The 13,302-nt window shown below is 46.2% G+C and overlaps 1 protein-coding gene across 2 annotated transcripts in view; it reads right to left on the reverse strand.

The window, feature by feature from the left end:
- Positions 1 to 10,827, reverse strand: part of SKP1 (S-phase kinase associated protein 1) — a 22,715-nt gene extending 11,888 nt beyond the window's left edge. The window contains exons 1-5 of one of the 2 annotated variants that reach the window (XM_085847802.1): positions 10,595 to 10,827; positions 7,767 to 7,908; positions 7,327 to 7,400; positions 877 to 1,020; positions 555 to 695 (exon numbers count right to left, since the gene is read on the reverse strand). In XM_085847802.1, the coding sequence (XP_085703928.1) occupies positions 555 to 695; positions 877 to 1,020; positions 7,327 to 7,400; positions 7,767 to 7,863 (456 nt within the window). In that variant the 5' untranslated portion in view covers positions 7,864 to 7,908; positions 10,595 to 10,827. Of the gene's footprint in view, positions 1 to 554; positions 696 to 876; positions 1,021 to 7,326; positions 7,401 to 7,766; positions 7,909 to 9,150; positions 9,175 to 10,594 lie in introns of those variants that run through there. The other variant, XM_085847803.1, reaches the window with a different exon arrangement.
- Between the last annotated feature and the right edge of the window lie 2,475 nt (positions 10,828 to 13,302).

Genomic DNA, 13,302 nt, shown 5'->3' on the forward strand with positions numbered 1-13,302 from the left:
AAAGTTGTTGAACGAAACTGGATTTTCAACATTTTGCAACTACGAACCCGTCACCCGTACCACATAATGTTGATCATTTTTATAACTTGGTCAGAAATTATCACATTGTCTCATCCTTGACTTCTGAAACAATCTACATCGTCAAATAACGCTCGTGAACCATTGTCGTATTCAGACTTGTATTCATTTATTTTATTTACATGTTTATTGCAATGTTAACGTGGCTTATATTTATTTTACATGTTTATTTCAATTGTGATGTGTTTATTTCTGGCTGTCGCCGACCTTCCTCTGTATTTTCTCGAAGCCCAGGAACCGATCCCTCCTTTTCCCATTGGACTTTGGTTTCCACTATCATAGCATTTTCCAGGAACCTAACCCCCACGATATTTGAGGGTTTACTGTAGTTTCAAAAACCATAAACATTTAAAAACTTCACGCAAACACCAATAAAATCAACAAATCATCTTAAATGCATAATTATTCTACCACAGAATGTTTTAAGATCCATCTTTACATTTCAAGTCTCTCAATCCTTGTACCCCCTACTTCACCTGCTGTTCTTCCTCCTCAGTGAAGTCATTCTTGATGTTGAATGTTTTGCGAATCTCTTCAGGAGTTTTTCCTTTAATCATGTTTGCTACTGTCTTACACGTAACATCCAAAAGGCCTTTGATGTCAAGGTAGTTGGCAGCCTGGAGTGGGGAAAAGAATAAACATCTGTGGCTGGTTAATGTGAAGAGAATGCAGAGTTTGGTTCAGGTTTTCGGGAGGAGGAGGAGGAGGAGGAGGAGGAGGAGGAGGAGGAGGAGGAGGAGGAGGAGGAGGAGGAGGATGGTACAAGGTAGAGAGAATAGAGCAGGGAAACAAACTCACCAGGATGAGTTCAAAAAGCGTTCCTTGATCAACTTTGAGGAATTCCTGATCCCACACAGGAATGTCATCTGTCCTCTTTTCTTTGTTCTCATCATCCTCAGGAGGTGGAGGATCATCCTTGTGATGTGAACACCACTGCACAACCTGCAGCAAGTAAACACCAACCAAAATGCTGAACACAACCCAAAGAATAACTTGTACACAAATTACACCAAGGCATCGATATTTTGATGCAAAACAAAAGGTCGAGTGCAATCCAAAACCAATCCTTTAAAGTTTGGTGGGGGTGGGGGAGACAGAGAGAGGGGGAGAGTGAAAGAGAGAGGGGAAGCAAGGAGGGGTGGGCGAAGGTAAGGCAGCAAGAGGTGAGGAAGGGAAAGCAGATGTTCAGTGGAGCATTAATTACGATTCATACTGTCTCATCGAAATGCTTCTGTATAGAATAACAGTGAAGATGGACACAAAATAATGTCTGAAATCCATTTTATAACAGTCTTACTATAAATACCACCTGGAGAGAGAGGAGAAGAGAGGAGAAGCGAGGAGAGAGGAGAAGAGAGGAGAAGCGAGGAGAGAGGAGAGAAGAAGAGAGCAGAGGAGAGCTCATCGACACTCGAGAGCGTAAAGGAGAGCTTAGCGCACTAAGCCTGGTGGTTGTTTAGCGGTTAGGGTGGCTAGCTTGGGATCTTAGGACCCCAGTTTGAGCCCCTGTCAGCGGTTGAAGTAACACCAGGAGAGTGGAGTTCAAGGTTGGCTTGCACACTTTTGGAGAGCCATGATTAAAGAGGAAGGCTGGCACATTTTGAGAGGCATCTGACTCAGTTGACTTGTGCATTTTGTGGAGAGCCGTGATCAGAGTGGAAGCACGAGGTGCATTGTTTTTGGAGAGGCGAGAGCAGAGGGTGAGCGCACACCGAGGATGACGACACGACCATTGAATTCGTGTTGAGGCGATTTGGCTCATGTGGTGAAGCAAGACTCTGGCCTTTGCCTCTTGGTTGAGTCATGAGAAACAGACCTCGAGCATCGTGTGTCATTAGCAGCTGCACTGGGGCTCTGAGACTTCGTGTTGAATGCTGCTCACGGATTGCGTGGCGTACGTTTGTCCTGCTATGAGAGAAGCGCCATTTTGCATGCGTATGCACGTGCTGGTGGAAACGCCTCAATTCCAAGTCCCAAAAAGACCAGCTCACCAGCTCTGGGCCAAGCGAAGTGCAAGAATCGTTGAAAGGAAGGGTTTTCTTTTTATTTTGTTTCCTCAGTGTGTGTGTGTGTGTGTGTGTGTGTGTGTGTGTGTGTGTGTGTGTGTGTGTGTGTGTGTGTGTGTGTGTGTGTGTGTGTGTGTGTGTGTGTGTGTGTGTGTGTGTGTGTGTGTGTGTGTGTGTGTGTGTGTGTGTGTGTGTGTGTGTGTGTGTGTGTGTGTGTGTGTGTGTGTGTGTGTGTGTGTGTGTGTGTGTGTGTGTGTGTGTGTGGTGCCTCGACTGAAGGACTTATTTACTTTATTATCATCATTATATTTAGAATTATTGTCCTTTTTAAATAGTTGTTTATGTTCATTAAATGTGTTCATTTAAAGAAACTGTATTCATGTATTTGTAGTGGGGTTCGAGGATAAACCCCCCTGTGCATCTATTTCATTCCGCGTGCTCCTCCGCCCGTCCGCCATTGCGCCCCATGCCTTTCGAGCATGTGTTAAAATCTCCGAGGATCAACGTGTCCGCCTCCTCTTAAAAAGGAACCGCTCGGCTGTCCCGGGGGCTGGCGGTGTTAACCTCCCATCACCACAAATTGGGTCAGGGGGTTAACCTGGGCTGGCCACCCCCACGACAATTTGTATGTTTATCACACTCTCACTATCTTCTCCCCCAGGATAGTTTTGCACTTTTCCCCACCTTCTGCCTCAACCCCACCCCCATCATCCCCTGACTGTGCGTTTGTTCCGATTTGCCGGCCACATCTTTTGACCCACGGGGCTCAAACTTGCCATTAAGACCGTTCACTCCCCCAGGGTGGTTTTGCATGATAAACCTCCCCACCAAAGCCACCACCCCACACCATCCCTCCCACAGATCAGCCCCACCACCCACCATGTGTTTTTGCTTCCATCGACTGGGTTCAACCTTTCACCCATGGGGCTCACTCACACTTGGCATAAAGGGTGTCCACTCCCCCAGAATAGTTTTGCTCTTTACCCCACCTCCTGCCCTAACCACCACCCCTATTACCCCCCCCCCCCCGACAGTGTGCGTTTGCTCGAGAAGGAGGGGTAGGGTGGTGTATTGTTGGAGAAGCAGGTCGTAGTGCAAAACTATCCTGGGGAGAGTGAACACTCGTGACACCAAGTTCGGGCACCATGTGTCAAAGGATGTGACTGGGAAATCAGAGGAAACACACAAATCAGAAGGTCAACAACAAAGTCTGATTCTTAATCTTCATCAACGACCTCACGGACTCTAGAAAATCCCTTTATCTGTTTGTTGATAACTCCACCCTCTGCGTGACCTCCATGGTTATTTTCGATATGAAGGCGGGAGCCTCTTCCCTCTCTTCAGACCTTGATATAATCACAAACTGGTCAAACATTTGGAATATGTCTTTAAATCCTGACAAGTCTGGCATTCTCACTATCTCTGTCTGAAAGGACCATCTGCCAAATCCTCCCATTTACTTTCTTAATGAAGTTCAGTCATTCAAACTCCTGGGTCTCACTACCAGCCATGATCTTTCTTGGGCAAACCACATTTCAAAGTTGGCCTTCAAAGTCTAACGAGGCATCTTCGGTCATACAAAGGTCCTTTCGGCCATGAGCCAGACCGAGTAATTTTTGGCCACCGGTACCATCCGAGGGGAATAATGCTCATAATTTTTGGCAGGGTATACATCTCTACAGTCAGAAACTATGTGATAGCATTGCATTGGTGGTAGCCTTTTGTGTGTTATTAGCCCTTTAGTAACCCCATCCCAAAATAAACTTTACTGAAACTGGCGTAAGACAGAAGACATTCTATTTAAAACTAATGGTTCTCTCTTATTATAGGATATATCTTCTTGAAAATTGTTAGGCACGTAGCTCATGTTATTTGCTTTTCAAAACAGTTGTTAAAACTAGCCAAGCATTTAGTGTTTGCAATTACAGGCACTGATAGTCCAGTGCTGATACATTGCAGAACATACATGTGATTTTGTTTTCATAAAAAGAAGTTTTTGCCCATACCCCAATTAATGGATACCATGTTTAAATACGTGAATTTGAAGAAAATTTAATCATAAACTAAAATAACAAAATATATTTTAAGTGAGATGTTTTACTCCAGGGAGTAAAAAGTGATCAAGTTACTTTTGGAGATGTCACCACTACAGTTTTGTCTATGGCACTGAGGGAAGAAGCTGATAGTGACAGAATAGATGTGTTTGACACATACAGGGAGAACTCTATCAAGAACAGTGAGAGATCACTACGAGGTGGAGAGGCCGGCCATCAGCTGCAAAGCATCACAGGCACACATATTGTGAGGCAGTGGAGGCGGTTCCTGAGCACAGTTAATAACAAGACATCTCATTATCTTTAGTCGGTGAATGGAGGAAACCAGAATACAGAGAAAAGCAACAGGGGAAGGTTCTTCATGAAACTGTGAATGACAAATGTTACAGAATCACATCTCAGGACAGTGAGGAGGTGCCAGCTCTTCAGTGCCAACAGGAAGAAGCAGATGGGTGCCTACTTCTCCATGCTGCTCATGCAGCAAGAGAACGCTATCAGGCTGTCGTGATATGCTCAGAGGACAAAGATATCTTCATAATGTCCTTGGCATTTCATGACAAGATTGGAGTCCCACTGTTCCAGAAATGTGGAACTAGAACCCGGATGAGGCTCGTTGACATCATGAAGGTTGCTGCCACTGTTGGCATAGATGTCTGTTTGACTCTCGTTGGGATGCATGCAGAAACAGGATGTGACACTGTCAGTGTGTTTGCAGGCAAAGGGAAGACAAGCGCCTTAAAAATCTTGACCAGCAACAGGGAAACCCAGGACACATTCCTAGAGTTGGGTTATATATGGGACCTCTCCCGAGAATTGATGAACAAACTAGAGGCATTTACTTGCCTCCTCTATGCACCAAAGGCATCATCCACTCAGGTCAATTATCTCAGGTACGACCTAATCTGTGCTAAGAAAGGCGAGATAGAGAACCACCAGCTTCCACCATGCAGGGACTGCTTAGTGAAACACGCACAAAGAGCCAACGACCAGGAGCAATATGGAGACGATATCTTGAACAGGACCCGAAAGTACCAAGTCCTGTTGGCCGAGGATGGAAGATGGAGAAGGAAGAAGGAGTTTAACAGTTGGTGGTGGACTGGATGGAAGGCCAGCCAGCACTTGAGGCGGTCCTTGATTTATTGGCCTGCAATTGTAAAAGGAAGTGTTCACTACCAAAATGTGTGCGTTTGTCAAACGGACTGAAATACACTGATATGTGCAGACTGCCAGACTGTGAGAACCAGGCATCCATCTTTGAGTCAGACGATGGGGAAAGTTCAGATGAGTATATTGAAGTGACGAACTGGATAATGATTATGATTTTTAAGTTCATATTGAACATTTTATATCACTTACAATAGTGCATATGATCAGAGATGTCTTAGAAACTATAAAAGGACCCGTCTTTGGTTCATAAGACGATATGTTTATCAGCAACACATTGGGCCTAAGTAATGGCCTTGTTAATGTGGAACACCACATTTGTGTTTCTATTCTGTAATTTTATGTCCTTCAACAGAAGATTGTTTCATTTTCACCTTTGACTCATTCATCAGATTGCACATGTTTAACCATCTTGCTACTGTCTTATTGGTTTACAGTGTGTAATACGGGTGTTCGATACCTTCATATGTGCATTATTGAGTCTCTCAATCCATTAAATTATGTATTTTTTGAGAAATTACAGGGAAAAACACATGAATCTTGTTCATGAACATGCTATCATTTACCTTTGATTCTTGGAAAGTATCCTTCAATAACAGGGAAAATATGACATTGACCAAACTACATAAATCCATCCAAATTAGGTATTTTTTAATTTGGGGTGGTGTGGGGTAACTGTCTGCTGCACTGATCTTAATATACAACACACAAAAAAGAAATTTAGATTTTTGGATTTCTTCATAAATTTGCAAAACACCCATGTCATTATATTGCTCCAGAGCTTTTATTTACTTTCCACAGTAAATGATAGACAAATACTTTTCTAAAGACGGTATGATTTATCACACAGGAAAAAGACACTGATATGTGTCACCAAGGACATACCTTTGAACTTAGGCATGTTTAAAAGCACTTTTTGTTGAGAAAAAATGATCCGAGCAAAAGGTGAAACAAATTTCAATGTTAATGTTTGACTGATAAAAAAAAAAATGTTGCCAAGTTGAAGAAGGATGTCTTACCTGGTGCTGGCCGTTTTGCACAAAAGCATATTTTAGGGTAGGCATATAAACAGGGTGACAACACAAAAAGCTACCACCGATGCAATGCTATCACATCTTTTCTAACTCGAGGGTTGTATACCTTGCCTAAAATCACAATGACAATTATTCCCCCCAGATGGTACCGACCAACCCAACTGGCTCATGGACTCTTCCTTGGTGCACCTGAACTCCGATCTACCTACAAGGCCTTCACCCACAGCTTGGTGGAGTGTTGCTCTCCGCCCTGGGCTGGCTCCCCTGCCTCACACCTTGCTCAGCTTGATGCCACAGAAACAAAGGCCTTCAAGGTTTATTGGAATCTCCCACGATGAAGCCGAATTTATGGGCTTAACACTTTGACGTCGTAGACATATCAGTGGTCTCTCTGTCTTCTACCGCCTCCTTTCTGGTGTTGCACCTGCTGCTCTTTCAATGGTTTGTCCTCTCCCAGGTTTCTGCAAGGCTGACACGGTCCACCATCAACCCCCTTCTGTTAAAACTACCTAAATCCAGGATCACGACTCACCTCCACTCATTTTCCAGCCTGTGGAAAGGACTTCCACATTCCCTTCAATCTCATTATTCCCTCTAGGTTTTCAAGATGGCTCTTCACCACCATCTCAGATCATCCACAATCAAAAACAATGATCTTTTCTACCCCCTCTAAACAACAGCGTTCTACACCCCCACCCCGTTTGTCCATATCTGCATTGTTTGACCCTCCCATTCTCTTTCTATACTTTTCCTTTTGTTCTGTTGCATACTGATCCATTCTGTGTTCTCGCTCTACCACGAGCCTAGTCTTTGTATAATAAATAAATAAATAAAACTACAAGCAGGCACAACCAACAAAGGGCAGGGTAGTGAGAACAAAGGCAGCACACAAAATAAAGGAACCTGCACCATGTAATGTTACAAGCATGAGAATAAATCCGAGAGCGAACATGGGTACGACTTGTTCAAAACCCGCAACGAATTGAGAACCTTGCGCAAGATGGCTGCGTTGACATTCGGGAGAGGAACTGGCTCATCATCTCCTTCCTCATCCATTCCCAAATCTGCAAAAGGTATGTGGTAATGTGGGGATTGAAAGGGCATATATAAAGTGAGGAAATGAGGTTGGGGAGGAGGAGGGTTGATCAGAATTAATAGGGGAGTGCATAGCAATACAAAGAGAGAAAGAAAGAGAAAAAGAGAGAAAGAAAAAGAGAGAAAGAGAGAAAAAGAAAGAAAGAGAGAAAAAGAAAGAGAAAGAAAGAGAGAGAAAGAAAGAGAAAGAGAGAAAAAGAAAGAAAGAAAGAGAGAGAATGAAAGAAAGAAAGAGAAAGAAAGAGAGAGAAAGAAAGGGAGGAGAGAGAACCACAAATACGTTGGAATAAAAGGAAATGCACAAACACAGTGACAACAACTGGACAGATTGTTACCTTCCAGCATCGTTTTTATTGTCACGGACTGTTTGGCAATTTCAACATCAACTTCAAACACCTCCCCATCCGAGCTCTGCAACTTGATGCTTGGCATCCTCCACAGTGTGAAGCGATGATGCTGGAGAAGAACCCGTAAAAACTGAAAAAAAAGGAAAAAAAAAAACTTCTCAGGGGAAAAAGTTTAAAAGCAACAGGTGTTTCTGCAGATGAGAAGCCTCTCAGGCTCATGTTTACATTACACGGCCTGCTGTTGTTTCCTTGGGGGGGGGAGGGGGGGGAGAAGATGCAGACGCAACATCTCCATTTAAATTTGAACAGCATTTTCATATCGGCTCACTGCATTCAACCACCAATTATTTTTGACGTCAACATAGGTCAAAAGGTCAAGAACTAAGGTGCTTTTTCTCCAATTTTCATCTGATTGACTTGAAATTTGAAGAGGATCTGCAGATTGGGTCACTGCACATTCAACCACCAACAATCTTTGAGGTCAACATTGACAAGGATTTCTAAAAGTGTCATTTTCATCCAATCGACTTGACGGGAGGAGCTGGAGGAGAGGGTGCAGACGAAGGAGGAGAGGGTGCAGACGAAGGAGAGGGTGCAGACGAAGGAGGAGAGGGTGCAGACGAAGGAGGAGAGGGTGCAGACGAAGGAGGAGAGGGTGCAGACGAAGGAGGAGCTGGAGGAGAGGACGCAGACGAAGGAGAAGGTGCAGACGAAGGAGGAGCTGGAGGAGAGGACGCAGACGAAGGAGGAGCTGGAGGAGAGGATGCAGACGAAGGAGGAGCTGGAGGAGAGGATGCAGACGAAGGAGGAGAGGGTGCAGACGAAGGAGGAGCTGGAGGAGAGGACGCAGACGAAGGAGGAGAGGGTGCAGACGAAGGAGGAGCTGGAGGAGAGGACGCAGACGAAGGAGGAGAGGGTGCAGACGAAGGAGGAGAGGGTGCAGACGAAGGAGGAGCTGGAGGAGAGGACGCAGACGAAGGAGGAGAGGGTGCAGACGAAGGAGGAGCTGGAGGAGAGGACGCAGACGAAGGAGAAGGTGCAGACGAAGGAGGAGCTGGAGGAGAGGATGCAGACGAAGGAGAAGAGGGTGCAGACGAAGGAGCTGGAGGAGAGGATGCAGACGAAGGAGGAGCTGGAGGAGAAGGTGCAGACGAAGGAGGAGAGGGCGTAGACGAAGGAGGAGCTGGAGGAGAAGGTGCAGACGGAGAATGACAAAGACCATAGCAGGTAAAAGTGTCAAAGACGATCCATATTGTGTCCGTTTCACGACTTATTCGATATAAATCGTGAGGTACGTCAGAGCGCGTAATTCTTTCACAATTCGATTAACATGAAGCATTTAAACATCGACTCTCCAGAGGAATAACGACACCTGACTTGCTTGTTCCTTTGAAGGAACAATGACGAATATGAAATTGAAGAGAAGTTCGTCTCAAACGGAAAAAAAATCTTTTACTTCAGAGCTCCCCGAATGTAAAGCTTCAGGGAACGGAGAGGCCTCTGAAGGATTCTTATTAATCTTCTTCTTCTTCATCATCATCATTAAATCATTGCATATCTTCTTCTTCTTCTTCATCATTGAATCTTTTCTTCTTCTTCATCAATAAAAACATTGCATCTCTTCTTCTTCTTCTTCATCAATAAAATCATTGCATCTCTTCTTCTTCTTCTTCATCAATGAATCTCTTCTTCTTCATCAATAAAAACATTGCATCTCTTCTTCTTCTTCATCATTAAAATCATTTCATCTCTTCTTCTTCATCAATAAAATCATTGCATCTCTTCTTCTTCATCAATGAATCTCTTCTTCTTCATCAATAAAAACATTGCATCTCTTCTTCTTCTTCATCAATAAAATCATTGCATCTCTTCTTCTTCTTCATCATTAAAATCATTGCATCTCTTCTTCTTCTTCATCAATAAAATCATTGCATCTCTTCTTCTTCTTCATCAATAAAATCATTGCATCTCTTCTTCTTCTTCATCAATGAATCTCTTCTTCATCAATAAAAACATTGCATCTCTTCTTCATCATTAAAATCATTTCATCTCTTCTTCTTCATCAATAAAATCATTGCATCTCTTCTTCTTCTTCATCAATGAATCTCTTCTTCATCAATAAAAACATTGCATCTCTTCTTCTTCTTCATCAATAAAATCATTGCATCTCTTCTTCTTCATCATTAAAATCATTGCATCTCTTCTTCTTCATCAATAAAATCATTGCATGTCTTCTTCTTCTTCTTCTTCTTCTTCTTCTTCTTCTTCTTCTTCTTCTTCTTCTTCTTCTTCTTCTTTATAATCATTGCATCTTCCTGTTCAAATGTAGATTTTCACATTCATTGTTCCTCATCCCATTCCTCTTGTAACTCTTCCTTTCAATGTAAATAGACTTTAAAAACGATTTTACTGAATAAATATTCATTTACCTCACACAAATTGGCTCCAGGACCTTGTTCACGTTTTCCATGTTTTTTTGTTCAATGTTTGAGAATTTATCAAATCACGATCACCTCACGGGGTCTGTGTGTAACCACTGCCATTATCACGGAGCTATGTGGTGGTGGTGGTGGTGGTGGTGGTGGTGGTGGTGGTGGTGGTGGTGGTGGTGGTCGTATGGCAGCTCAGCTGCCGGGGTAGCTATCATTTCTTGAAGCGCGACTGTGTCGCTGATGCAGTGCCCCTCTACCAGTACACACACTGGAACTGGAACTCATTTCGCCGACCTCGGAAGGATGACGGGCTGAGTCATCCCCACCTGGTGTTAATTCAGCGGTCGACGGGGCTTGAACACACCTGCGTCCACAAGTACATACCTGAAACCAAAATTAACAAATGGATCTGTCGGGCGACGTCACGAAGGTCACTGGGAAATCCCCAGCGGAGTCGCAGGTCCAAAACACCGAGACGTGGACGAGGTGAAATCAAGTTTAATCTCTCATCACACGACGGAATCCGACAAGGCCCAAAAAACCATCCGCGCCCCGATGGCCCCTGCTCGGTAACCCCGTGCGCGCAACATGATGGTGCGGTGTATTCACACCGAGCAATGCCAGATGCATTGTGGGATAAATACTTGGTTTGGTGTGGCGATTATTTACTCGCGACGTGAACGTGGTGGAGACTGGAGCGTTTGAACTTACATTTCATGTCACATATTCCGCCATCACCGTCGCTTTGTTTCCTTGTGTGATCATCATCGTCATGTTGCGGGATATGACGTCATTTCCTGTAATTCCCGATGTCTGCTTGAACACAACAACAACAGCGACACCACGTGTATTCATGAGGGTTTGTTGTTGGTCGATGAGGGTTCGTTGTTGGTCGGATCTCTCTCCCGCCCCACCAGGGTTTGTCGAAGTTAATGTTAAACCACTGACTGGACTCAGTTACCTCCTACAACTTGCTGTGATGGAATAAATCTCTCTCTCTGTCTCCCTCGACCTCTCCCTCCCCTTCAACCGTCCTTTCCTCCCTCTTCCTTCCTTCTTCCTCCCCATCCTCCATCTTCCCCCCTCTCCTTCCCTCCCCCCATTATTCTTCCCTCCCGCCTCCATCGTCACCTTCTTCCTCTCCTCCATCATCATCCTCTCATCAGCGAGGAGGGGTGGGGGAGTGAGGGGGAGAGTAATGAAGGGAGGGAGAGTGATGGGGGTGGGGTGGGGGAGAGTGATGAGGGTGGGGTGGGGGAGAGTAATGGGGGTGGGGGAGAGTGATGGGGTGGGGTGGGGGAGAGTGATGGGGGTGGGGTGGGGGAGAGTGATGGGGGTGGGGTTGGGAGAGTAATGGGGGTGGGGTGGGGGAGAGTAATGAGAGCTTGGGGTGGGGGAGAGTAATGGGGGTGGGGGAGAGTGATGGGGGTGGGGTGGGGTGGGGGAGAGTGATGGGGGTGGGGTGGGGTGGGGAGTGAGCAAAGAGAGCTTGGAAGTGGGGAGAGTGATGAGGGAGGGGAGAATAATGGGGGTGGGGGAGAGTGATGAGGGTGGGGTGGGGAGAGTAATGGGGGTGGGGGAGAGTAATGGGGGTGGGTGGGGAGAGTGATGGGGGTGGGGTGGGGGAGAGTAATGGGGTGTGGGGGAGAGTGATGAGGGTGGGGTGGGGAGTGAGTGAAAAGAGGGTGGGGTGGGGGAGAGTGATGGAGGTGGGGTGGGGGAGAGTGATGAGGGTGGGGTGGGGGAGAGTAATGGAGGTGGGGTGGGGGAGAGTGATGGGGGTGGGGTGGGGAGAGTAATGGGGTGTGGGGGAGAGTGATGGGGGTGGGGTGGGGGAGTGAGGAAAAGAGAGCTTGGAAGTGGGGAGAGTGATGAAAGGAGGTGAGAATAATGGGGGTGGGGTGGGGAGAGTGATGGGGTGGGGGAGTGAGGAAAAGAGAGCTTGGAAGTGGGGAGAGTGATGAAAGGAGGGGAGAATAATGGGGGTGGGGGAGAGTGATGGGGTGGGGTGGGGGAGAGTAATGGGGGTGGGGGAGAGTGATGGGGGTGGGGTGGGGGAGAGTAATGGGGTGGGGGAGAGTGATGGGGGTGGGGGAGTGAGGAAACCCACTCTGTGGGAGTACCTCCTGCGCAGCTACCCTTCGCAGGGCAACTCACCGGGTGACAGGATTACGGAAAAGCCTTCGGGACCCCCACTCTTTGATGACAGGAGGAAAAGCACGAGATAACCTTCCTGGTTCAGGTTGTGGTAGTGTGTGTTAGGGTGGTGCTGAGGTGTCGTCCACCAGATGGCTGTCTCCTCGGGTTAACCTCAGGTGGTCCCTTTGGGTGGGTGTATGGAATGTCCTATCTCTAAGAGAGGACGATCATCCGTCTCTGCTATCATCTGAGCTCCTGCATTTGAACATCACTATTGCAGCTCTCTCTCTGAGGTTCATAAACCGGATAGTTGTGAGATCATGGCAGGTGGTTCCACTGACTACTGGTCTAATCTGGTTACCATGCCCAAGGAGTTGCTGTAGCTGTGTCCAATAAGCTGACTCTCATGTTAATTGAGGCAACTCCGGTCAACGAGTACATCATGTGAGAGGATTCGTCACTCCTTGGGTGTCGTTTCCCTGGTCTGTGAACATGCTCTCACTGAGGCGAGTGATCTTACCGTGAAGGACACATTCTCGAGTCTGTGGTTGATCAGTGCCCCAGGCGAGATACACTTCTAGTCTTGGGGGATTTCAATGCATCGACTGGAACTGATAGGGATGGTTATGAGACGTGTGTTGGTCCCCATGGGTCAGGAACTGTGAACCAGAATAACACTAAGTTCCTTGACTTTGCAAGAAGTCATGGACTTAGGGTGGCTGGTTCATGGTTTCAGCGCCAACAGGCTCATCGCTGGACTTGGTGTTCTCGCACTGGTGGTGTGGCAAAGGTGATTGACCATGTGCTTGGTGATAGTCGCTGGAGGATGATCCAAAACTGCAGGGTCTACCGGAGTGCTCAGTTCTGCAATACCGCCCACCGGCTTGTTGCAGCAACTCTGAAGTTTCAGCTCAAATCCGGGAGAATGGTACCATCCCAGCCGAGGCTGGAGA

This window comes from Eptatretus burgeri, chromosome 11 (genome assembly GCF_056783735.1).
Source record: "Eptatretus burgeri isolate ZD-2024b chromosome 11, Ebu_testis_v1, whole genome shotgun sequence".
Classification (NCBI taxonomy): domain Eukaryota; kingdom Metazoa; phylum Chordata; class Myxini; order Myxiniformes; family Myxinidae; genus Eptatretus; species Eptatretus burgeri.